Source organism: Nymphalis io, chromosome 2 (assembly GCF_905147045.1).
Source record: "Nymphalis io chromosome 2, ilAglIoxx1.1, whole genome shotgun sequence".
Classification (NCBI taxonomy): Eukaryota; Metazoa; Arthropoda; class Insecta; order Lepidoptera; family Nymphalidae; genus Nymphalis; species Nymphalis io.
The window spans coordinates 2,821,259-2,844,292 of record NC_065889.1 but is presented as its reverse complement, the minus strand read 5'-3'; the positions used below and the strand labels follow the sequence as shown (position 1 = coordinate 2,844,292).

Sequence of the window (23,034 nt, the reverse complement as noted above, 5' to 3'; positions counted from 1 at the left end):
AACTTAACGTACATTCTAAACTTAAACAAATAGTATTGGACACTAGGAATTTCCTTTCCTTACTTTTTGTTAGTACCGGATTCCGACAAGGCTATCAACGATTTAGTGATTCATTGCTGTGAGCCTGTGAGATAAATGTAGGTATACGAATTAATTAATGCTGTGACCCCATATCTGCAATATGCGCTCCAAAAGTCAACATTCCATTCTCGCGGTCTGTTCAAAATTAAATTAATTTATCATTAATAAGAGGTATCTACACTTATATAACTATAAAAAAAAACACTTGTAAAAGATAACCAATTTAAGTCACCTTCACAAAAGGCCTTTGACATTTGTAAGAAGTTTAAAAAAATATGTAAAACCATTAAGTGCCGTTCGTAAATTGCTACTTAAAATTCTGGAACCATCGTGTAAAGGAAGTTTAAAGAGGAAGATATGTGTATTGTCAATGACAACTAAGTACCTACTATTGATAATTAATACTTTATTTGAAAAACCGCAACACGTAATTCGTCAAAAAAATGCATATGTCGAATGCTATTGACTTGAATACTGATCGCTGAAATATATAGCAGTATTATCTACCAACTGACATTTTTTATTATTATTATTTATTAACTATAGAAGTAATTCTACACGCTTAGAGGACTTAATACTTAACTAGGTGTGTCCCGCTGATTTACCCGCCTTTTTTGTATTATGCATGAAATAAATATATACGTAAATATTAATTAAAAAGCTTTTGATAAAATGAGTTATTTGCATTCTTATTTTATTTCGTTTTCAAGATTGTCCAGGATAAAGATACGAAAAATAATGGTTGTTTTGGTTTTGGACATGAAAATTGCTAAAAAGATCAATTATTTTTAAATCACAAGGCAGAAACCTCAATTTTATGTATTTGTATATAATAGGCTTTTACGAAGTCCTGTAGGTTTCAATTATCCAAAACTTGTACAACTTGTTTTATTTATTACCTATTTACTTTGTTGACATATTTCTACATAAAAAATAAAATATTTTTAATGTACGCTGAACTCAACGTCCATTTCTCTAATCAACGGTACAAAAATTGTTTCACAATTGCCATTTTATCACAATTTATATTCACTCGATAGTTAGTCGTTTTAATGTAGTAGTCGTAATTGCATCTAAATCAATCGAGATTTAATCCTAGATAAAAGGTGTTAGATTTTTGAATATTGTTTAGGAACTTTTTACTTTTTTCTTTTCAAATAAAAGTTTTTCCATTACCGTTAAATATAAAAACTGAATGAATAAACAATTCATTATACACTGCAACAAATACCCTTGTCAATATTTGTCATCTTAATAGAGTAAAAGTAACTCTACTTGTTACGCTTTAATGGCTCAACTACTAAACCAATTTTGATGAAATTTAGTATGAAGCAAGCTTGAGGAAACGTAGGAAACTAGTTAAATATAAAATGAATCGCATTTAAATATATATAATATTCCCTATCCTACTAATATTACAAAAACGAGTTTGTGAGGGTGAATAGCTCTTTGTTACGCATTCCCGCAAAAACTGATTTGGATGAAATTTAGAATAGGAATAGCTTATACTCTGACTTAACACATAGAATACCTACCTAACAACTGTCATCCTTCCCATAAGGGAATAAACTTCGCTTCGCTAACTTAAGCGAATAGACTTTGCGCGCAGCCGCGGGCAAAAGCTAGTTATCTATAATTTATGTTTTCTTTTTTAACAAATGTACAATACTCGTTATGAACATTTTCGTCCTATTGCATAAATCACCTGTTACAGTAACATTTCCCGCGTAGCGACAAATGACAGGGCGTTTGTAGCGTAAATAGTGCCGAGGTCAAATGACCGGTGTTTAAGGCTCAATAAGTTATATATATATATATATGTCACGCGCCTCTATCTCAGCCTTTGAATATAATATATTAAAAGCGCTAAAAAAAAGGTTTAATGCATTTGTCAATTGATTAAGTATTGATTTCCAATTTCGGGATATGCCTTGTTTTTTTTTTATTATACATTATTATACGTTTTTTTTCTTTCATAGCTGCCTGTTATCAATATAATAAAGTCTGAAACCGTTATAAATATAATAATATTTACATAAAAAAAATCATATAATAAATTTTCTATCCTAGATTATAAAAATATATTTAGTCTGTGTTAAGGGATTTCATTATTAATTATTTAATATGGCACTGAAAAATTTATCTATTTAAAAATATAAAATTCCTAGAAATACCAAGAGTTATCTTGCATCTTCGTGTTATCCTAGTGAAACAAGTATATATATATATAAAATTAAGCAACCTTGTTAAAAACATTCGACGCTACCAGAAATATCCATTTACATATCTAATCATTCTACGAAATACCATATATACGACTAAAAAAACATATGAATATATGATAAGAATACGACTTTTTGTTGTATTTACTTAATTATGGCATAGCGTCGCCACGATTCTAAGAAACGACGGTATCAGCAAGGCTCAGCTGCATCGGTTCAACATTTCACAGTCTGATAAATGCGAATTGGGCAAGATATATGCAATAACATGCCAGCCAGCAATTACATTTCTTGCTGAAGCCAAGGTGTACTACATTTACCGACGCGACATTATAGTCGCATTAGCTGGCGTATTGACTTATGGATACTAAGTATTACGTTACTATTTCAAATATATTCAATTCAAGCGAAGTTTTCAATTAATATGCGGATTAATGGGAATTTAAATTTGGAATGTCGTAAACCTTCAACCTTTGCATTTTGCAAGAGGATGGAATAAAGAAAAATGTCCTAGTTTATGTTAGAACCACTTAAGATAATCGTATGATAAATAATTGAAGTGAGATATTCTAAATTTAGTATATTTATGATTATCTCTTTGAAACTGGAGAGGATTTATATGTTTATAATATCACGATTAATAATAATTTATTCTGTATTTGAAATGTTTAATTACTACATAAATTAATTTCGCCTTAAGATATATTTGGATAGCAAGCTTATTATGATTGCCTATTGGAAACAAATTGATTTACGTTTAATACGCCACTGTTTTTATCTCCAAACAATAAACCCGACAAAGATTTTTAATTTGATAAGTGCAAATAAAGTGGAAAAAGAAGTGACGTTAAAAAAAAGCAGCATGACACGAGACAGGCTGGTTTCGAGTACGGTATGACTGTTCTAACATGGATAGACGATAGAGTGATACGCTGACAGTCAACCTTCGCCAGCAAGAGAGGCAAAGATTAAAAATAAATTTAAACTTAAGTGGGCTTAATAAAAGCCGATCCTTGCAATACGGTGTAAGAGACAATTAAGGAGCAAATGGCATTATAAATTCGTTTAATGGCAAACTCTCTGCCATCGGAGTAATTTATAGCGGCGAATGTCAAAGGAAGTACTCGTTAGGTAAAACCTTTAGTTTGTAGCGCGAGGTCTCATTCAGATTAAATGTTATGTAGGTATGTATATTTTGTAAACAACATTGAAATTATTAAAATACCCAGTATCTTGCCACAGAATTCAAAGTTTATTATATAAATCCGTTTCTTTATTGACACTTTATTAAAATTCTGTTAAAATTTGCAGGAGCTATTCAGATATCAATCAGAGATATTTTAACATAATTGTTTCGATTTATGTATGTTTACAGATTGAAATTGCATACAAAAGTACAAGTTGAATGAATCGCGTTCTTTATTTGTTACCTATGGTGGTGCAATATTTCGCCGCCTAGGCCTTAACGTTCGGTGTGTACAATACAAATTTGATAAAAAAGGACACATAAACGTACTCCAACACGCTGTCAAAGTAGAAGAGGAATAAATTGGCAATCATTTAATTAAATACGAACGATAGTGAAGGTGAGATAAGAAAATAATTAATCAAAAGGAAAACTTTAATAAAAAACTTAATAATTACAATGATAAATATTAATTATGAGTCGGCAATAAATCTATACACATACGACATGTCATACAAACGGATAATTGGTTGTATTCACCGTTTGGTAGCGCCGCCGCCGCGCCGGTCGTTACAAAATGCGGTTATGCATTCGTTATGAAAGATTTCCTTTTTGAGAAATCACAATCACAAAATGAGATTGAATCATTGTATTGTAACCTTTAATAACAATGGTGCTAAATTGAATGAATAACAGTGCAAGATGAATATTTCATATTTTCCTTTAATTTGGTGTGATTGTCTATTGGCGCACTTTTTTTTTTTTATAGAATAGGAAGGTGGACGAGCATATGAGCCACCTGATGGTAAGTGGTCACCAAACGCCCTTAGACATTGGCATTGTAAGAAATGTCAACCATCGCTTATAGCCAATGCGCCACCAACCTTGGGAACTAAGATTTTATGTCCCTTGTGCCTGTAATTACACTGGCTCACTCACCCTTCAAACCGGAACACAACAATATCAAGTATTGCTGTTTACTTCGGGGGTATGCCGTTATGCCCCCTCTCCGCCGCCGCGTACACTATACATGATTAACTTAATAAAAAACACATATTTTTTTATACACGAAACTTGTGTTTCTATATATTCTACTCCATACTTATTTATAGGCTTTCTTAAATTATAAATTATTTTTATCAACCTACACTATAGTACTTAAGACTTAAATGGAAATGGGCAGGGCAAATGATAAGAGGTCATGATAAATGGAGTAAAATGGTACAAGATGGTACCCCAGAGAAGGTAAAAGGAAGAAAGGTAGAACACAAAAAAGATGGGATGAGGACATTTTTTTTTTTATATAGAATAGGAAGGCGGACGAGCATATGGGCCACCTGATGGTAAGTGGTCACCAACGCTCTTAGACATTGGCATTGTAAGAAATGTCAACCATCGCTTACATATCCAATGCGCCACCAACCTTGGGAACTAAGATTTTATGTCCCTTGTGCCTGTAATTACACTGGCTCACTCACCCTTCAAACCGGAACACAACAATATCAAGTATTGCTGTTTTGCGGTAGAATATCTGATGAGTGGGTGGTACCTACCCAGACGAGCTTGCACAAAGCCCTACCACCAGTAAAAAAAAAACATTAGACAGGTAGCAGGTGTTACGTGGAACAGAGTGGCCCAGTAAAGTTCAGAATGGAAAAGCTTGGAGGAGGCCTTTGCCAATAGGCAAACAGATCTGCAGAAAATAAGAAAGTTAAACTTAAACTTAGACTTATTCTGAACTAGAATAAGTCTTAAGTTTAATGTGCTAGAATATTGTTTTTTTTTAGTTTAAGATCTGAATAAAGGCTTTACTATTATTATTATACAATAAAGTTGCGTTTTAATATATGAGAAATATGCAGTAACTATACAATATTCCAGTCGAAGATAAATAAAGATAAACAATTTAAATAATTACATATTCCATGCGACTTTATAATGTACTGCCAAAAAGCTTTTGATTAATATTATCTTTATTTGTAATACAACATCAAACCACTTATGTCCACTTTAGTTTTACTTCTATAATTCCGATAACAACTTCAAAACGCCATTTTTCGTGAACCCATAATAAATACCATATATTATTCAAGACCTCGGACAAATGATATCGCGTAAATTCAATTCAGTTCAGTCAAATTCAGTCGTTTTGGATAAGATTCAAATCGATCTCCTTCGGTAAAGATATCGATCGATCCATCGCCAACAGTGGAATCTGGAATTTTGAAGTAAAAATCAAAATATATTTTATTCATATATTAAGTTTTAAGGACTTTTAAATCGTCAATTTACAAGATAACATTCAATATAAGTGTTACCATCGGTGCGGAATGTTCTACCGTGAATAACCGACAGGAAATTCAGCAGTTAATCTATTACATTAATTATATAATTTATTTTACGGGTTTTTAAACCTGTAAGATAAATATAATATAAATATATGTATATATAATAAATAGTTACTTATTATAAAATAAATAATATATAATAAAATAAGTAACTATTTATTTTAGGCAATTCTTTCGTGTTTCTATCGATGTCTATGCGTGAACAATGTGGCCCTTTACTCTCGCATTCACAGTTTCGTTCACAGTAAAACAGTTTAACATAACGCGAACCCTTTGTCGCGGGATCAAAAACCGATATCGACCGGTGAACGCGACCAAGCGCGAACACGAAGCTGCGAAACCATTCACACATGCGTTTCAGGGATGTCGCGGCGCGAATGTAGAGTGGGCAATGTGAAGCCTATGTATTGTATGTATGTATTTTTTTTTATAGTATAGGTAGGCGGACGAGCATATGATCAACCATGGGTAAGTGATCACCAACGCCCATAGACATTGGCATTGAAAGAAATGTTAACCATTGCTTACATCGTCTATGCGCCACCAACTTTGGGAACTAAGAATTATGTCCCTTGTGCCTGTAATTACACTGGCTCACTCACACTTTAAACGGGAATACAACAACACCAAGTACTGCTGTTCAGCGGCAGAATGTGAGCAATGATAAACAAAAGCGTAAATTTTCATAAGTTTTATACATAAATTTATTTTATAATAAAAAATAATATTGTTATAAGTTATTTGAAATAAAATAATTCACTGAAGTCGGTAATTGTAATTAAAAAAGCTATTTATATATATCAAAGCATACAACTAGTGCAGTGACAGGACAGATTACAACATCGATAATCGCAATTCGTAGATTTTATCGTAAAACCTTGTCGACACGCAGCTCGGACAGTTACTCGCGACCTCAGGCGGCGTTAAAACAAATAAATGCCAGTCATAAAGTAAACGTGTACTACATTCTGTGTATAGTTTCCAATTCACGTTATTTGTTCGTTGCGTTTGGACAGCTGTCGTCTGGCGCTGCGAAATATATCGATATCGCATAAATTATTTCAAAATTATACTTACAATAACAAAAAGTCGATGACAAATTGTTTCAAAACACTCATTAATTAAATATATATTTATACGATTAAAAGGAGTAGATTAACAACTATTAATTTTATTTTGTTTTATTACCGTAATTATTATTATCTATTATAAAATCTTATATTTTTCGAATGAATATCATTATTTCAGTTATTATATTAATATAAAAAAATATTACAATTAAATTGTAAAATGACTTCTTTATCAAATATCGTCATATCGTAATTATATTATTTTTTGCGAATGAAATTTGATAATAACATTTAGTCAAATATTATTTACTCAAACGCATAGTTTTTTTCGGTCCAGTAACATTATTTGGCAGCAGCAACTGTCCGTCGTGGTTCAAGTAGAGTTCCCTGACTCTCGTCTATTAAATAAGTCGTTCACCTCCTACGAAACAATTTTCTTACAGTTTCAAAGCCTGTTTTCATTCTAAGATAGTCTGAATTATAAAATAGGTTCATTGGCAAAGCAATTGATTAATCATTATCTACATAATTAACTGTTGAAGTTCCACTGGTAATATTTTAATTGTATCCTTATCACCCCCAAAAGGATATTCAGCATGAATTAAATTAACGACCTTGATAAGAATACGTCATACTAGTTGGACGTCTTTGTTCTTTAGTTAGCAGATAGCAAGCACGTTGTATTCACTATTTACTCGTCTATTTTTTGTGACGGCGTGGGTGACAGGGTGCGTCGTACTCTTAGGACAGACGACCTCAGTAATCATCGGTCAAGGACACAGGAAACATCGAACTGTAATTTACCGACCAGTCTGCGTAAACTCAGTTCAATACACCAACTATCGCGAACAGTACTAACAATAAAGTCAATTATTTCTCAAGTCATTCATCTCAATGAGGGCTAATGATTTTCTTACATTTTGTTTACTTTCGAATCATTAAATTATTAGCTATAATATCTTCATTTAAGAAAGTATATTGTTACAGCTATATATATTAAAATAACAATAAATTTTTAATATAAAAAATAAATTGTCAGATTAATTATAAAAATAATTGACAAATGTTAGAATTTTGATAAAAAAACGAAACCGAAGTGCACCTGAATTTCGGTAAGAACATTATCGCAATGCATGGCACGATGTTTACGTCAGGTTGATAATATAGTGACCTTAAGATAATTATCGGTCGACGCCTCGTCTCGCGTCCATCGACAACTTTGAATAGCACAAGGACATCACTGACAACACCGCCATGTTAGGTATTTGCAATTATAACAAATATGAACATTAAATGTTTTAAATAAAACTATAATACTAAAAACTTATTTAATAAACAACAATTCGCATGAAACATTTGCCATTTATTTTAATCACGTTTAAAAAAATGTATATAAAATAAGTTTGTAATTTAATTTATAGTTATAAAGATAAATTATAAAGCTATTAAATAATGAATCGTTAGTAACATAATACGAAAATTTTCCGTGTCGTTCAAATCAGTAATCCGTTTAATACACTGTACAGACAAAGCTGATCGTCTGACGTACAAATGACCGTTCGGCCTTGTCTAGGCCGCGATGACGCCATGTTTTAAGCGGACGTACTTTTATTGAACATCGAAATTATACGTACATCCCGTTCTTTTATCGCCAAGTCACAAACGAGAAAGAGAGATAACAAATATTTTATCGCATCTTAAACAAAGTTATAAACACATTGAACATGATATAAAAGAATAATGTTTATTTGTTTCGGGAATTTAAAATTTCAATGTCAATCAATAAACTTTTTTAAATATCGCTTATAGTAAACAAAAACATATTCATAAGTAAAACCGAGTACCGGTTTTCTCCTTAATATCATCTCTAGTAATGTTAATATTGGTATTGCAATATGCAATTGGCAATTACCGTAGTTGCCAAGGCAACGTCTGTCTGATAATGATAACAGAAATGTCTGGGGAGCAAAGGACTCTATTGGATGTTAATTGGTTCGCCAGACAGTCTTCACTCTTTGATATGTAGCCATCCTTTTATGTTCATTCAACCTTCGTTAGACTATCGTTTACGATCGTTTTAGATATCGTTTCAAATGAAATGAAAATATTTTTTGTTTGACAATTAACATCTTTCGGTAAATGCGAATTAAGTGCTCTTAAAAAAAGACAGTTTCTTTGAAAGTGCTTGTGATAGTCAAGTCTTGCTATTTCACAGGAAAAAACGGCAGTTTTCCCTAGTAATATTGAGTTTTTTAACTTACGGCCATAGCATTCATCTAACTTATCACGTACTGGAGTGACTAGCTCGTATTGGGAGCGGCGGACCAGTTCGCGCGAAAGGCGAAATGCTCGCGACCGCCCGGCTGCTACAACCGGCTTCGTGAAGGCCGCACAATTCCCCCCACTCGCCTTCTTGTACTAGTGACTGCTGTTTTGTCGACAAATACTTATATTTTCTCTGTTAAATCTCTTATTTATTAAAGATTAAGTGTGCAGAAAGCCTTGCATACAATCCAAATGTTTTTACGTTAAATTAAATTATGAATACAATATCTGGATATATGAGGGCTTAAACGTAAACAAGATAATATCGAAAATTTTAATTTTAAATTCATTCAGTTCCGCTTACAACGTGTCAAGTTATCGCGTCTGAGCCTCGCACTGAACGGTGTAAACATAATGCCAATGACTCGGAGGTCGTTCGTTTCTATCGATAATATTGCGCGCTATCGCACAACACTGGGTGCGTCGCAAGGCCGCGGCGCGACGGCCCTATGCGTGTCGTCGCGTACGTGTACACAAACACAGCGTTTTGAAACGACAGCTTTATACCAATTCTGAATCGAATGTAAACTTTGTCGAGCGCGTTACGTTTTGTTCGAATGAATTTATATTAAATTACTTACTGTTAATTAAAAGTATCATATCATCATTTTAGTATGAAATAATTATTTTCATATTATTAAATATTAACCAATCGTTTCTCTTTGCAGAATAACAAGATGCTGGTTTCATTGCGTTCCTGTCGACATCCTCAGACATTTTTGAAACGAGTACACACGTCCCGCTTTTCCGATTTCGAAGGACCAATACTATGTGAATATAATACCGTATCCCAGCGGGACATCTCAAGACTGATTCCCACGGATGCCTTAAAAACGACCAGAGACGCAAGATGATCTATGGATAATAAAGAAATATTTTTCTAAAAAAAATATGCAATAAAGACAAGCGTAGTTAAATATTTTCGAACGAGTATTTTTGGAAGTTTTTTTTTACATAGACAATAATGCTTGCGTATGGTGCTTTATAGTGTAGTGAGGTGAACAAGCGTTATATCGATTGTTTACGGGTAATGATAGAGTTGTAATTTGCGTGGTTATGAATACCGCGATGTCGAGCGACGAGGCGGTAAAGGTGGAAGGGGGACATGTCTCCGTCACAACAATCAGCATGTCTGGTCCAGAAACTAGCAACGGTAAGATTTATATCACCAAAAATATAAATATGATAAAAAACATATTCTTAATTTGAAAATTCTTATCAGAGATTTTAATTGATATATAATGTTGTTTTCTTTTTTTTAAATATTATAGTACATGTTTGGCGTAATGCGAAAATATTTGTATATTCATATAGATGTGATATCTTAGCCCATATGACAGCTGTACTAGATTAATTCATAGATAAACAAAATATAAATTAAATTGAAATTATTTCCTACCAAATTACAATATTCAGTAAAATAAAACAACTTAAACAAGCTATGTCAACATAATAATACACATAGTTTTATCATTTGTGATTTATTTGTGATCAGCGTTACAGAAATTTACGGCTTTACTTAAACGTTGTTTAGCGGGGGATTAGTTAAATAATGCTGTCTCCTTCTTTCGAATGTCAAATCAATAAGAACAAAAAGAGATAAACCCTAGTTTAAGTAAACAGCTGCTATGCAACGTTTATAAGGCCCGCTCTTTCTGTGAGTTTAGTTACAATAGTTTTAAGTAAAAAAAAAATTAAAACTAGAATATATGTAACCACGTGTTTTGATAAAATTATTTATGGTTTGTTATTTCATTTTGGTGTTTGTTAATTTTTAGGATGCAATTTAATAATAATCTTTTTTTTTTAATTTTTTTTCTTAAATATAATAAATCAAGGCGTTGATTATGTGATGATGTTAAATTGTAAGTTCGTGTAATAACAATATTATTTTAATATGATTCATATATTTCAGGTCAGTTCTCCTACAGCTCGAGCGGAGTACGCATCAGCGTGTCTTCAGAACCTCACGATGAGGATTCTACTGATGCTGAAATCTCCAAAATCGATTTCACGCAACATCAATACGAGGTAAAATAAATTTTCAAAACTTTAAATTTAGATTCAAGTTAAGTATATTAATTTCCAATACTATTAATACAATAGGTGTAAACAATAAGTGGATTTTAAATATCTCTATATAGTAGTTCTTAATATAGTATTCTCACTTCCAGGTGAACATGAGAAACAAAAAGAAGCGTTCCTCAAGCGGACAGTGCGAACAGAATGCAGAACAAGAACGGCCTATGTCCTGGGAAGGGGAACTCTCCGACTCTGAAATGGTTATTGATACCAGTGTCAACAATGGTAAGCCAACACAGCAAATATAACTCTTTTTATTGAAATAGGTAGGTGGACTGGTAAATGGGCCACTCGATGTTAAGTGATCACCAGCCCATAGAAATTGGCGAATTGTTAACCACTTCTTAGATTGCTAATGCGCCATTTACTTTCGGTCACTTGTGCATATAATTACACTGGCTCACTCACCCTTCCATGTGATGAGTGGGTAATACCCACATTATTATTAATGTACTTATATTTTTTCAAAGAAAACGAAGTTTGAAAATATTTTTTTCCTGCACTCTTTTTCATTTAAAAAATATGGAAATGACAAAAAAATAATTAAATTAAAAAAAAACCACAGATGAAAACAGCAGCTCTCTCGACTTGCAATCCTCGCGGGACTCCATCGACACTCTTCGAAACGTGACCATTAAGACTGAGAAACTCAGAGAAGACCCTCTCAAACTAGAAGCGTTTCAGAGCTTGGACGATCAACGAGTTCTGGACCTCAAATACAGCGTCCCCTTGCAATCGCACCAGCGGAGCCTCAGCATGAACAGGGTAAGAATCACTATTATTCCTAATCAATAGAGGACCATTTTGAAACTACACGGTTTCACCAAGAGAAGGAAGATATCCTATTCAGGGCTAAATGAGGACACGTAGTTATTATATATAATTAGTATTAAATTTTAAAACACTGTACTTGTGTTTTACAAACTTTTTTTTGAATATTTTCTGATACAATATGAAAAACCTACTCGCTACTTTTAATAGCTTGTTATGAAACCAATAGTTTAAAGACACTTCCTGGTGATCGAGTTCTCTGTAAAGCGCTTAAGAAATTGTTGAACCATGAAATATTTAATTAACATAATGACTGCGGTAATTGTTTGGACTGTAGATGTCTATCGTGGTCTACCTGCGTTCGTTTTGTACCAAGGTATTCTAGCATATGTATTTTCACTTACTTTTCCTTACCTATGCTATGTCCGTAATGTATACTTTGTTTTCTTAAACAGCATAAATAAAAAGACATGGTTTTCGAAAAATAATAATTATTTAATACTTATACAACTGAGAGTCCGTATAAGGCGCTAGCCTAGAAAACGGCTGTGGGGGGGGGGGGCAGCCGTATATAATATAATTTTACTTTAACTGGGGAAGAACTTTTGAATGGGGAGGCCTTAAATGTCAAAGTGCAGAGGACCCTTGGATCCCTAAGACAGTACCTGCTCATACTATACATCTTCTATTCATTCCAATTGCTATTTCTAACGTAAATTTAATGGCTGATCCAAAACTTACAGATATCAGTGTTAACGGATAATACGTCTCTATCCCTCGCGAGACGACCGTCGTCGCCGACAAGCAGTGCTAAATCGACCATGTCTGATCACTACGACACGACGCAACTAATGCACAATCCTGTCGCAGAAGTCCAGAACTTGACTATCAAAAAGGAAACCCAATTGTCTGGTGAGTGAGAAAATTGACCAATAGAACTATTCTTTAAAAAACATTGACTAAATATAAACATTATAATATATTATATACACGCACAAAAAGCGAGAAGGGTTGGTGTTTTTTCCATTAAATTAATTAGAAAAATCCATCAAATAATTAAAGTAATTATTTAAACACTTCAGTCATGTTTATTTTTATCGTTTCAGAACTAAAATGCGAACCAACAGTGGGTATGGACAAGTTATTAGGTCTCCACGGTTCGCCGTTGTTAGGTAGACTGCCTCGGGTTCAATCGAGTGCCAGTACGGATTCCGCCGTACATTCTATGTACACACATAGGTAAGAATATCTTCGTTGCACGAACACACAAACACGCGAACTTAATCTATATATTATTTTATTATATTTTTCAGTGTATACAGTAGTCCTTCAGCTAGTCCTCGTCCGTCTCGTCACTACACGCCGTCTCTTTCTCGCAATAACAGCGATGCATCACACTCATCGTGTTACTCATACAGTTCCGAGTTCTCACCTACTCATTCGCCAGTTCAGGTACGATTCAAATGAAACCATTTAACTAGATAACATTATTAATGTTTGCACAATCAATTATTTCAAGATAAATGATGCACTATTTTTTCTAATAATGTCATATATATATTTTATACTTTTACAAAATAAATATGTTGACATTTCGAGTCCTAATTATATATAATATTGGCGCCCAATATGGGGCTGACGTTAAATATAATAGGATTGAAATTATATTTCGGTAAGTTCGTTATGGAAATAAATAAGCTAATAAAAATATGTTGAGCATCATATTAATAACAATTCGTTACAATCATTTACTATTGTAATTATTTATTTTAAGAAACAAAAGTTTTTAAGGAATGAATACGACAAATTAACAGTATTCACAAACAATTATTGGCTATGCGAATGCACGCGCAACGCTTTGAATAATCTATCTGCGATTGGTCCATTAGCGTTGTTTATTTATCTTCAGTAAATTTGATTAATAAATGTGCGAATTAAGTTAATATATCCCAATTTGTGTGGTGAATTTATTGTAACCAGTGTCTCAATATGGTTATTACGGTGAATTAACTGTGAAAAACTCTCAATGTAATTCCTCTTCGCTGCCGTTATCCATTCATCTGTCACATAGTCTTTCACCACATTATGCGTTGCGTAACATAACTGTAATGTTACCTCATCACTTAGGTATTGTTTAATAAATTAACTGTCCAATGCGTAACGGTCCAATGCGTAAATGTGTGGCGTACTGTGAGTCATAATAGTATTTTTTGTGAATACGGTTCTAAAACAGTTAGTATCTGAAATTCGAAAATTGACCAAAAGTTAGAAAAAGTAGGTAACAGGCACAATACAAAATACCGGTTTTAAGATTGAAAAAAAAATTTTATTTAATAATGAAAATACTATAGATCAATTTTTCAAACTTGATTTGAAGTGGTGGCGCTCAACATGGGTTAACAAAATTAAAATAATGAAAACCGTTCTTGTTTAGGGCCGACATCCTCACGTTGTGTACCGCGAGGCGACAGTCTTCCCCGCCTCGCCCGCGCATGACGAAGATACGGATACAACTGATGAACGCCTTCATCATCATCAGGGTATTAGCAGACAACAGCTGATTAACAGGTACGTAAGCTCTGCATAGAATGAAGGAAACCCTATTATAGTTTTAATTGAATTATTTAACTGTAGAGTGCTTTGTAAATAATCTATGTATATAACAATAATAATTTTTGTTTCAGTCCGTGTCCAATTTGCGGTGACAAGATAAGCGGTTTCCATTACGGAATATTCTCCTGTGAATCTTGCAAGGGATTCTTCAAGCGGACCGTACAAAACCGGAAGAACTACATGTGTCTTCGCGGTGGGAACTGTCCCGTCACTGTTGCCACGAGGAAAAAGTGCCCTGCCTGCAGATTCGACAAGTGCTTGGGATGTGGAATGAAGCTCGAAGGTAAAATATATAAAATAAATTGGAGCTCGTTTTTAGACATTCTTTGATTTAATTTTAAAATTTTCAAAATAGTTCACGAGATTTCAGAGCTGATATATTGATGTTTTATTTTGCAGCGATCAGAGAAGACCGCACGCGCGGCGGGCGCTCCACGTATCAGTGCTCGTACACGCTGTCGGGCGCGGCGTCCACGGGCTCGCTGCTGTCCGCGCACGCGCCCACCACGCTGCGACACGCCTCCAGCCTCACTTGCGTGAGTATAGGGCTGCGTTAGGACTTCGCGCTCCTGTAGCTTAAGTTAGCGATGACTTGAACTTTAGCAATCGTTAACTTATTGTTATTTATGCGACTATCAGAGAGCGAAGTCACTTTATGTGCAGTAAGTCAGATTGTTCCACGTATGGGTATCGGTGTGACACTGCGACATTTGTTAACAACACGCTTTATAATATTATAATAAATTGATTTTTTATTTAGACTCTAAATTTGTATGGGCTTTTACGTCTCATTTATATAGTTTTTTAATTATTTTTGTACTTATCTGTTTTATTTCTAGTATGTATAAATAAATGTAATTTTTCCGACCAGGTAAATGGCCCGGGATCGTACACCAGTCGAGGAGAATCGAGCAACAGCCGACTCACGCCCGACATACCGCCGTTATTACAGGTAAATATCGTCCTACTTTATTTTTTACTCTTCCAATGCATTAGGAATATATAAAGATTATAATTTTTACATATACTACTTCGATATATAGGAAATAATGGACGTGGAACATTTATGGCAATACAACGAGTCGGAGCTCAGCAGGATGAGTAAGTCGACGGGCAGCCCGTCCGCCAACCCGCTGCTGGCGGCCAGCGGCATCACGGCGCAGAACTCCAGCGCCGACTTCCTTGCCGACCTCTGCAACATCGCGGACCACAGGCTCTACAAGATCGTCAAGTGGTGCAAGAGTTTGCCGCTCTTTAAAAATATTTCGGTGAGTTTTGTTGCTGATATTTATGGGGAAATATCTTTAAGCCTATTGTTATACAAACAAGCCTTATAGTACTTACATACTCACTTAATATTATAAATGCGAAAGTTTGTTTGTTTGTTACGCTTTAACGCCTTAACTGCTCAATTAATCATCATGAAATTTTGCATACACGTTGTCAAGGGTAAAGAAAAGGAAATAGGTTACTTAACAACCCCTTCACACGCAGACGAAGCCGAGGGGGAAAACTAGAATATCATGATGAAATTAGTCATTTTTGTTTTGAACACTTTATGCTGCAACCCACTGACAGTAGTAAGAAACTCCAATACCTGAAACCTCCTGATTACATCCTTAGTATTCTTGTTCACGATCCCATAAAGTAGATATGCAAAAGAAGATTTTTTTTTAATATACATTTTTTTCACGATAACCGTAAGCACGCATTCTGCGCATCTGCGCCTATTCATAATTCCGTTAATCGTTCGTGATTCCGTTCCAGATCGACGACCAGATCTGCCTGCTAATCAACAGCTGGTGCGAGCTGCTGGTGCTGTCGTGCTGCTACCGCGGCGTCAGCACGCCGGGCGAGGTGCGCGTGGGCGGCGGCCGCGGGATCACGCTGCACCAGAGCGCCAAGTTAGTTTCACTTTGCCCTTATCACTTTTTACCTTTATCACATTTATTTGGAATCGCCGCTTTTAATCTATGTTTTCCCATCAAATATATCTTAGTTTTCTATTATGTTGTGATAGCAAAGCAGATATGCTTTGCTATTATTACAAATATTTATTTAAAATATTAAAAATAGATTTAATTTAGTTCTAAAGATAACTGCGTTTTTTGGTGATTAGTTTGTCTATCAAATACAGATTATAATATATATATATAAGATATATAGAATAGGAAGGCGGACGAGCATATGGTCCACCCGATGGTAAGTGGTCACCAACGCCCATAGACATTGGCATTGTAAGAAATGTTAACCATCGCTTACATCACCAATGCGCCACCAACCTTGGGAACTAAGATATTATGTCCCTTGTGCCTGTAATTACACTGGCTCACTCACCCTTCAAACCCGAACACAACAATACTAGGTACTGCTGTTTTGCGGTAGAATATCCGATGAGTGGGTGGTACCTACCCAGAGGAGCTTGCACAAAGCTTTATCACCAGTACTCTATTATTATTACAAAATACAGAATGATATTAATGATAATTTTTGTTTTAGATACGGCTTGACACCATGCATAGAACGAATGCTTAGTTTCACAGACCACTTGAGGAGGTTACGAGTGGACCGATATGAATACGTCGCGCTCAAAGTTATTGTACTACTCACTTCAGGTGAATATTTCAAATTTAGATATTTACTAAAATATCACATAAGAGATATAATAAAGTCGTTGAACTTAATGTTTTTTTTCAATAAGAAATAAGCTAGGAAACTTGCTAGATACCATAATAAACATATTTTTGTATTAAAAAAAAAAAACTTGTAGAAGTAAGAAAAATAGTAAAACTATGACTGCTAATTTTTGTAATACTTAATAACGTAAGCCGTTATATAAAGTAGGTATACTAATGGGCAAATGGTTCACGTGATGAAATAAAATAATTCGTATAATTAAGCTTTTAAAATTATTATTTTTAGACGCACCAGAATTGCGTGAAGCGGAAAAAGTGCGAGCATCCCAAGAAAAAGCGCTGGCAGCGCTGCAAGCGTACACAGCGACGCATTCGCCTGATACGCCCGCTAAGTTCGGCGAACTGCTTCTGCGTATACCCGAGTTACAAAGGACTTGCCAGGTAATAAGCATTTATGTATAAATTTTTAATTAAGATCATTCATATAGTAAAATTTAAATTTAACTTTTTTTCCGTTTTTCCGTTACTGTTTTTTTTAAATGTAACACACTTTAGTGCCGTTAAAATACATCACAATAGACTAAATAAATTTACTAAATCTTATACGTAACTACTGCACTGTTTTTTTTATAAAAATTTACACACACATTAGTGTTCTTATAAAAAAAAACCTAAATGTCTTGCCATTATTTGACATATGTAAATGTCCTGGTACATATATAGGGATATTTTTAAGAACGACTCAACAAATTTCGGCGTCTTATATCAAAATAAGCGATATTGACTACAATAATTTATTATATTTAAAGTATATAAGCCTCAAAATAGCTACTCACCGTTAGTCGATTTTATATTTGACAATCACGTTTTAGAATCAAGGGTCAATTTTCTTTGTAATACCTTTGCTTTTCATATATGTATATATATGAAAAGCAAAGCATTATATATTAAAGCATTATATTCTCTATTTCAATAACTTTAAGTAACACTTATATTGTTACAGTTTTTCATGCAAGTCGGAAAGGAAATGCTTAACCCGGCTAATAAGGGCAAGGACGGTGAAGGTCCAAGCTTCAATCTCCTTATGGAACTTTTAAGAGGCGACCATTGATCATTTGAAGAGGGAAATCACATTGCTCAAGAAAATGCTATAAGCATAACTACTTCGAATTTTATAAATATTAGTTCTCAAGAAAGACACATACACGCTGAAGTGATATCACTGTATTGCCTTTTATAACTAAGCCCCAAAGTATAATTTGGCCTTGAAACAAAGACTGCTTTCATGAACATTAATATACATATTTGCTTGTATAAGTGTATTTTGTAATTATATTGATTATAATGTAATTTTGTAAAACTTGGATATTATAATGCATTTATTTTTTTTAATATATCTATTGCTCTCAAAAATCTTTTTGTGCTCTACAGCATATATTTCTATATATTATATGCGTATTAATTCGTGTTAGAATTATCTCAAAAACGGACACTGCCATATATAATTAGAATATTCTAAGAATAAGGCCACGGGAACAATTAATAACAATATAATGAACTGACTGATACTTATCGATTTGTCGCAGAAATATGATGTATGTTAGTAAATATGAACATAAGGAACAAACTTCCATTGATCTTCCTTTTTGTATGAGACTTCATAGCCATAAATAATTACTATTTTACGTAAAATAAATGTGAACAATGTTAAAATTTTTGCGATGACAATAATAATAAGCTATTTTTAAAATGGTTTCCAATATCATCGTATCCTTTTTTTAAATATACAGTAGAGATCTTTCGTAAAACGATAATTCATAAAAAAACTTGCCAATATCCTATGTGTCTGCTAACAATCAAAATATATGTATAAATTTTTATTCTGCTTAATGCTATTTGATCGCAAAATATTCTGCTAATATCATGTATATGATAGGGAATATTGTTTTTTTATATGTAAATGATGTTGATATTAAATAAAAGGTAGATTTGGATACTTATAAAAAAGTGACATTGATTGTAATTTTTGTAATTTTATACTCGACTGTCTGTGACTGTCTTAGCATATGTAATTGTATGTATTTTTTTATAAAGGTGTTTAAATAATTTTAGTACACCTTAGAGTTAATAACTTAACCAAAAAATATGATTTAAACTGAATTATTTAACTACAATTCTGAGGTTCTGACCTCCAATGACAGAAAACACGATTTACTTTTTTGTTTATTTTAAGGTGGCACAGGAAAAGTACATACAGCCTAAATGTTATGGTGCGTTTCCACTGAAAAACTATTTCTGATTTTGCAATCGTTAACAATTCAATAAGTCAAAGGCGCGTAATTAAAGTAAATAACTTACTAATTTGCGTTTTGTGGAGAACTTTACTTGATGTGCATTATTTTTAAACGGTTTCATCAAATATCTACAACTAGACATCCTTAGAGATATAATATACATTTGGTTAAGTTATAACCATAGGCGGGATAAATATTGCCCATTGTAATCATTGCCATTTCGTTTAAGCTACTTAATATATAATGTAATGTTTATATAGGTGTAAGTGAGAAGGTAAAACCTTTACTTAGCTCTGTTTTATTGAGTGTCTATAAGATAAATTATCTACATGCCCTTAGTGGATTTTTTTTCCGTCTTTAATTATTATAAAGATGTATATATATGAATGTTTAATTATAATTTCTTTTATTTTTCTTTCGTGCAATACTTGGCATAAAGATTTTTTTTTTGTTTAATAATAAAATATATATTTTAAACTTTATGCTTTGTTTTGGCACTTTATTTAGCTGATAAATGACAGCTATCGAAACCAGTAATTCACTGCCCATTATATTAGGAGAAAAATTGCTGAAAGCATATCTTTTGTTTTGTTGCAATAGTTTTCGATGAAAATATTATTTTAGTAATAAAATTTTAGTAGTAAGTATAGTAGTAAAATATCTTAGCATAATTATTGTAACATAGATAAAAATCTGTTGTAGATTAAGTTACAATACAGTTGAGGAATTTTAAAATAAGAACGTTTTTTTAGTTTTTTTTTTCTAATAAAATTGATTAAAGTTATAAAATGTATGCAATGTCAAAATATTTCTTTTTTACGGATGAATTTACAAACAGGGCTATTTATAGTAATTATATGTCATATCAACAAACTCTAGATATTCCCTTAACTTAAATTTTACAAAATAATAAAAAACAATTCAAGCCAAGTTAAAATAAATAATAGTTTTTAATGATTAAATAGTATCATAAGGGCACAAGTACTTCGATTTATGTTTTTAGTTTTAATAATCGAGCTCATATAATGTAAGTAATAATATAATGTTTTGAAAACTATGTGCCACATGAACGCTACGTTACAGCTAATGCACATTGTAGATTTTTGCTATACTGTTTATTAAATAAAAATAATAATGGACTAGAGCTAAAAATATCATACTCATAATAAATAAAATTTAAATACTAACATAATAATTTACTTGATCTGCCAAAGTGGTAGAATTATTACAGAACAAACGTATGTATGTGTTGTTCAAAAAATTGTTGTAACCCGACTACAACTTTTTACAAATAAAAAATCTCCAATGTGCACTAGCTTTTAGTTTAGATCAAGTTTTGAGATTTATATATGTGATTCAGTTTGTTTCTCAACGCAAAATGCTAATATAAATATTCTTCATAAAATTATGGCAGGAAAGTTGCAATTTTGATAATAAAATTATGCAATCCAGGTAAGATATAAAAGAAATATTTCTTCGCAAAAACTCTTGTCGTCGTTTTATAGTTATCTTTTGATGATATTTTCTTTAAAATCATAACAAGTCACATTTTCCATACTTAACGTGTAATATGTGTTTGTATGAAAGTAAAATATGGATAATTTGTGTGTAAGTTTTTGAACTGATAATAATAAGATTTGTCATTACAAAAACTTCTTTAGTATACCTTAATTATTTGTCAAAAATTAAAAGAAATATTGAAACAGTATGATAATACAAGAATAACGTTGGATTTTATTTTGCAATTATATATATATAAATATATATATTATTATCAAAAGAGAGGTGTGAATGTCGCAATTAAGGAGAAGGCAGGTCTGAGTGGATCCGAATAATTTTTATATTAAAAATTTGAAGGAAAGAGAGAATGGTATTGCGTCCAATAATTTGTAACTTTACGTTTGTTATAATATTTAAATAAGTATTATATTGATATTCTATTCTTTATTTTGTAGAGATAAGAAAATATTTTTATATATAGAACAAAATAAATTTCATTTGAAATACAATTTGTATCATTTACGCTCAATTAAACAATTAATGGTGTAATCTGTTGTGCACGGAATAAAAACCAACTGAAAATATTGCTATCTCTGTCACCTGTGTGGGATTAAAAAGGGAAGAAGAATCTCAGTCATGTCGTGCCAGCATAATTAATTATATAAACTATTATAAAATTTTCAGATGAGATTATTGCTTGTTTTCTTGTTGTCTGTTAGTGAATCAGTTTTAACAAAGATAAGATATTTAATGCAATAATGTCAAAATGTAACAACTGAAGAAGAACATTACATCAATTATTATAAGTCACTCAACTTTATATTAAAAAAAAACGTACGTTTTCTGCTGTATAGTATATTGTCTAGCTTATAGTATTGTCAAATTTCACTGAAATGTAAAAGCTGTTCTATCTTTTCATAAATCTTTTATCAGTCTATCTCGCTCGCACTCATCGGGCTTATGGAGAGCTATAATTATGTGCGTATTATTAAGTAGAGCTTATTGAAGAATTGTAATAATGAACGAACTTACTATTAGGAAGAAGACTTCTTCACCTTTAATCACACCAATCGAAAGCCATAGACATAGCTATAGATTAAGGCCCTAAATATAATATAGCTATATAAAAAGCCTAGCCGCTGCTGGCCTTTTTATACCCTCCTGTCCTATTCACATCTTAAAAGCTTATTCCACCAAACTGCTCCAATGCGGATTGGTGGATACACATATGACAGATTTTTATCCAACATATGCAGGTTTTCTCACGATGGTTTCCTTCATCGTCTAGCAAGAGATGATTTATAAACACAAATTAACTACATAAAAGTTCAGTGGTGCTTGCCCGTGTTTGAGCCAACGATCTTCGGTGTTGGCAGGTGTTGAACCGCTGGGCCGTCATAATAAAATTATCATCATGACGCGAGCTTAAGATTTCAATTAAGATGACAGTTCAATCAGTTGCTAAATAATGGTCATGAAAACATTTTTGTCCATACCTAACAATATATTGATCTATATACTATACTATATAAGTACTAATCAAAGATATTAAGACGACGCCATAGACAATTTATTACTTGTGGTAGTATGTAGGTTTTGTAAATTATTTAGTCTGTATGGGAGCGCTTTATCCGATAAGAATGCAAAAATCAAAATCATTTTAGCACGTAGATAGCTAGGATTAAGATTTGAGGCAGATATATGAATATATCAATAATGTAATTAAGTAGTGTACACATATGATATAAACGCTTAATTACTAGCGGCCTTACTTTTAAGCGTTGCTTAGCGGGTGATTAATGAAACAATACTTTGTCTTCTTCATTCTGATCTCAAATCAATAAAAACAGAAAGAGAGAAATCAGTGTGAAACGAAACAGTCTAAGCAATGTTTATAAAATTGAGA

At 32.8% G+C, this 23,034-nt stretch overlaps 1 protein-coding gene across 1 annotated transcript in view; it reads left to right on the top strand.

The window, feature by feature from the left end:
- Positions 1 to 21,603, top strand: part of LOC126777182 (nuclear hormone receptor FTZ-F1 beta) — a 38,238-nt gene extending 16,635 nt beyond the window's left edge. Inside the window, exons 2-17 of the mRNA XM_050500152.1 lie at positions 9,901 to 10,385; positions 11,148 to 11,263; positions 11,407 to 11,539; positions 11,880 to 12,079; positions 12,829 to 12,997; positions 13,192 to 13,324; positions 13,399 to 13,537; positions 14,520 to 14,653; positions 14,770 to 14,981; positions 15,098 to 15,234; positions 15,570 to 15,650; positions 15,742 to 15,966; positions 16,466 to 16,602; positions 17,198 to 17,313; positions 17,621 to 17,775; positions 18,338 to 21,603. Coding sequence (XP_050356109.1) covers positions 10,289 to 10,385; positions 11,148 to 11,263; positions 11,407 to 11,539; positions 11,880 to 12,079; positions 12,829 to 12,997; positions 13,192 to 13,324; positions 13,399 to 13,537; positions 14,520 to 14,653; positions 14,770 to 14,981; positions 15,098 to 15,234; positions 15,570 to 15,650; positions 15,742 to 15,966; positions 16,466 to 16,602; positions 17,198 to 17,313; positions 17,621 to 17,775; positions 18,338 to 18,445 — 2,292 coding nt within the window. The 5' untranslated portion in view covers positions 9,901 to 10,288 and the 3' untranslated portion in view covers positions 18,446 to 21,603. The remainder of the gene's footprint in view (positions 1 to 9,900; positions 10,386 to 11,147; positions 11,264 to 11,406; positions 11,540 to 11,879; positions 12,080 to 12,828; positions 12,998 to 13,191; positions 13,325 to 13,398; positions 13,538 to 14,519; positions 14,654 to 14,769; positions 14,982 to 15,097; positions 15,235 to 15,569; positions 15,651 to 15,741; positions 15,967 to 16,465; positions 16,603 to 17,197; positions 17,314 to 17,620; positions 17,776 to 18,337) is intronic.
- Positions 21,604 to 23,034: the final 1,431 nt, after the last annotated feature.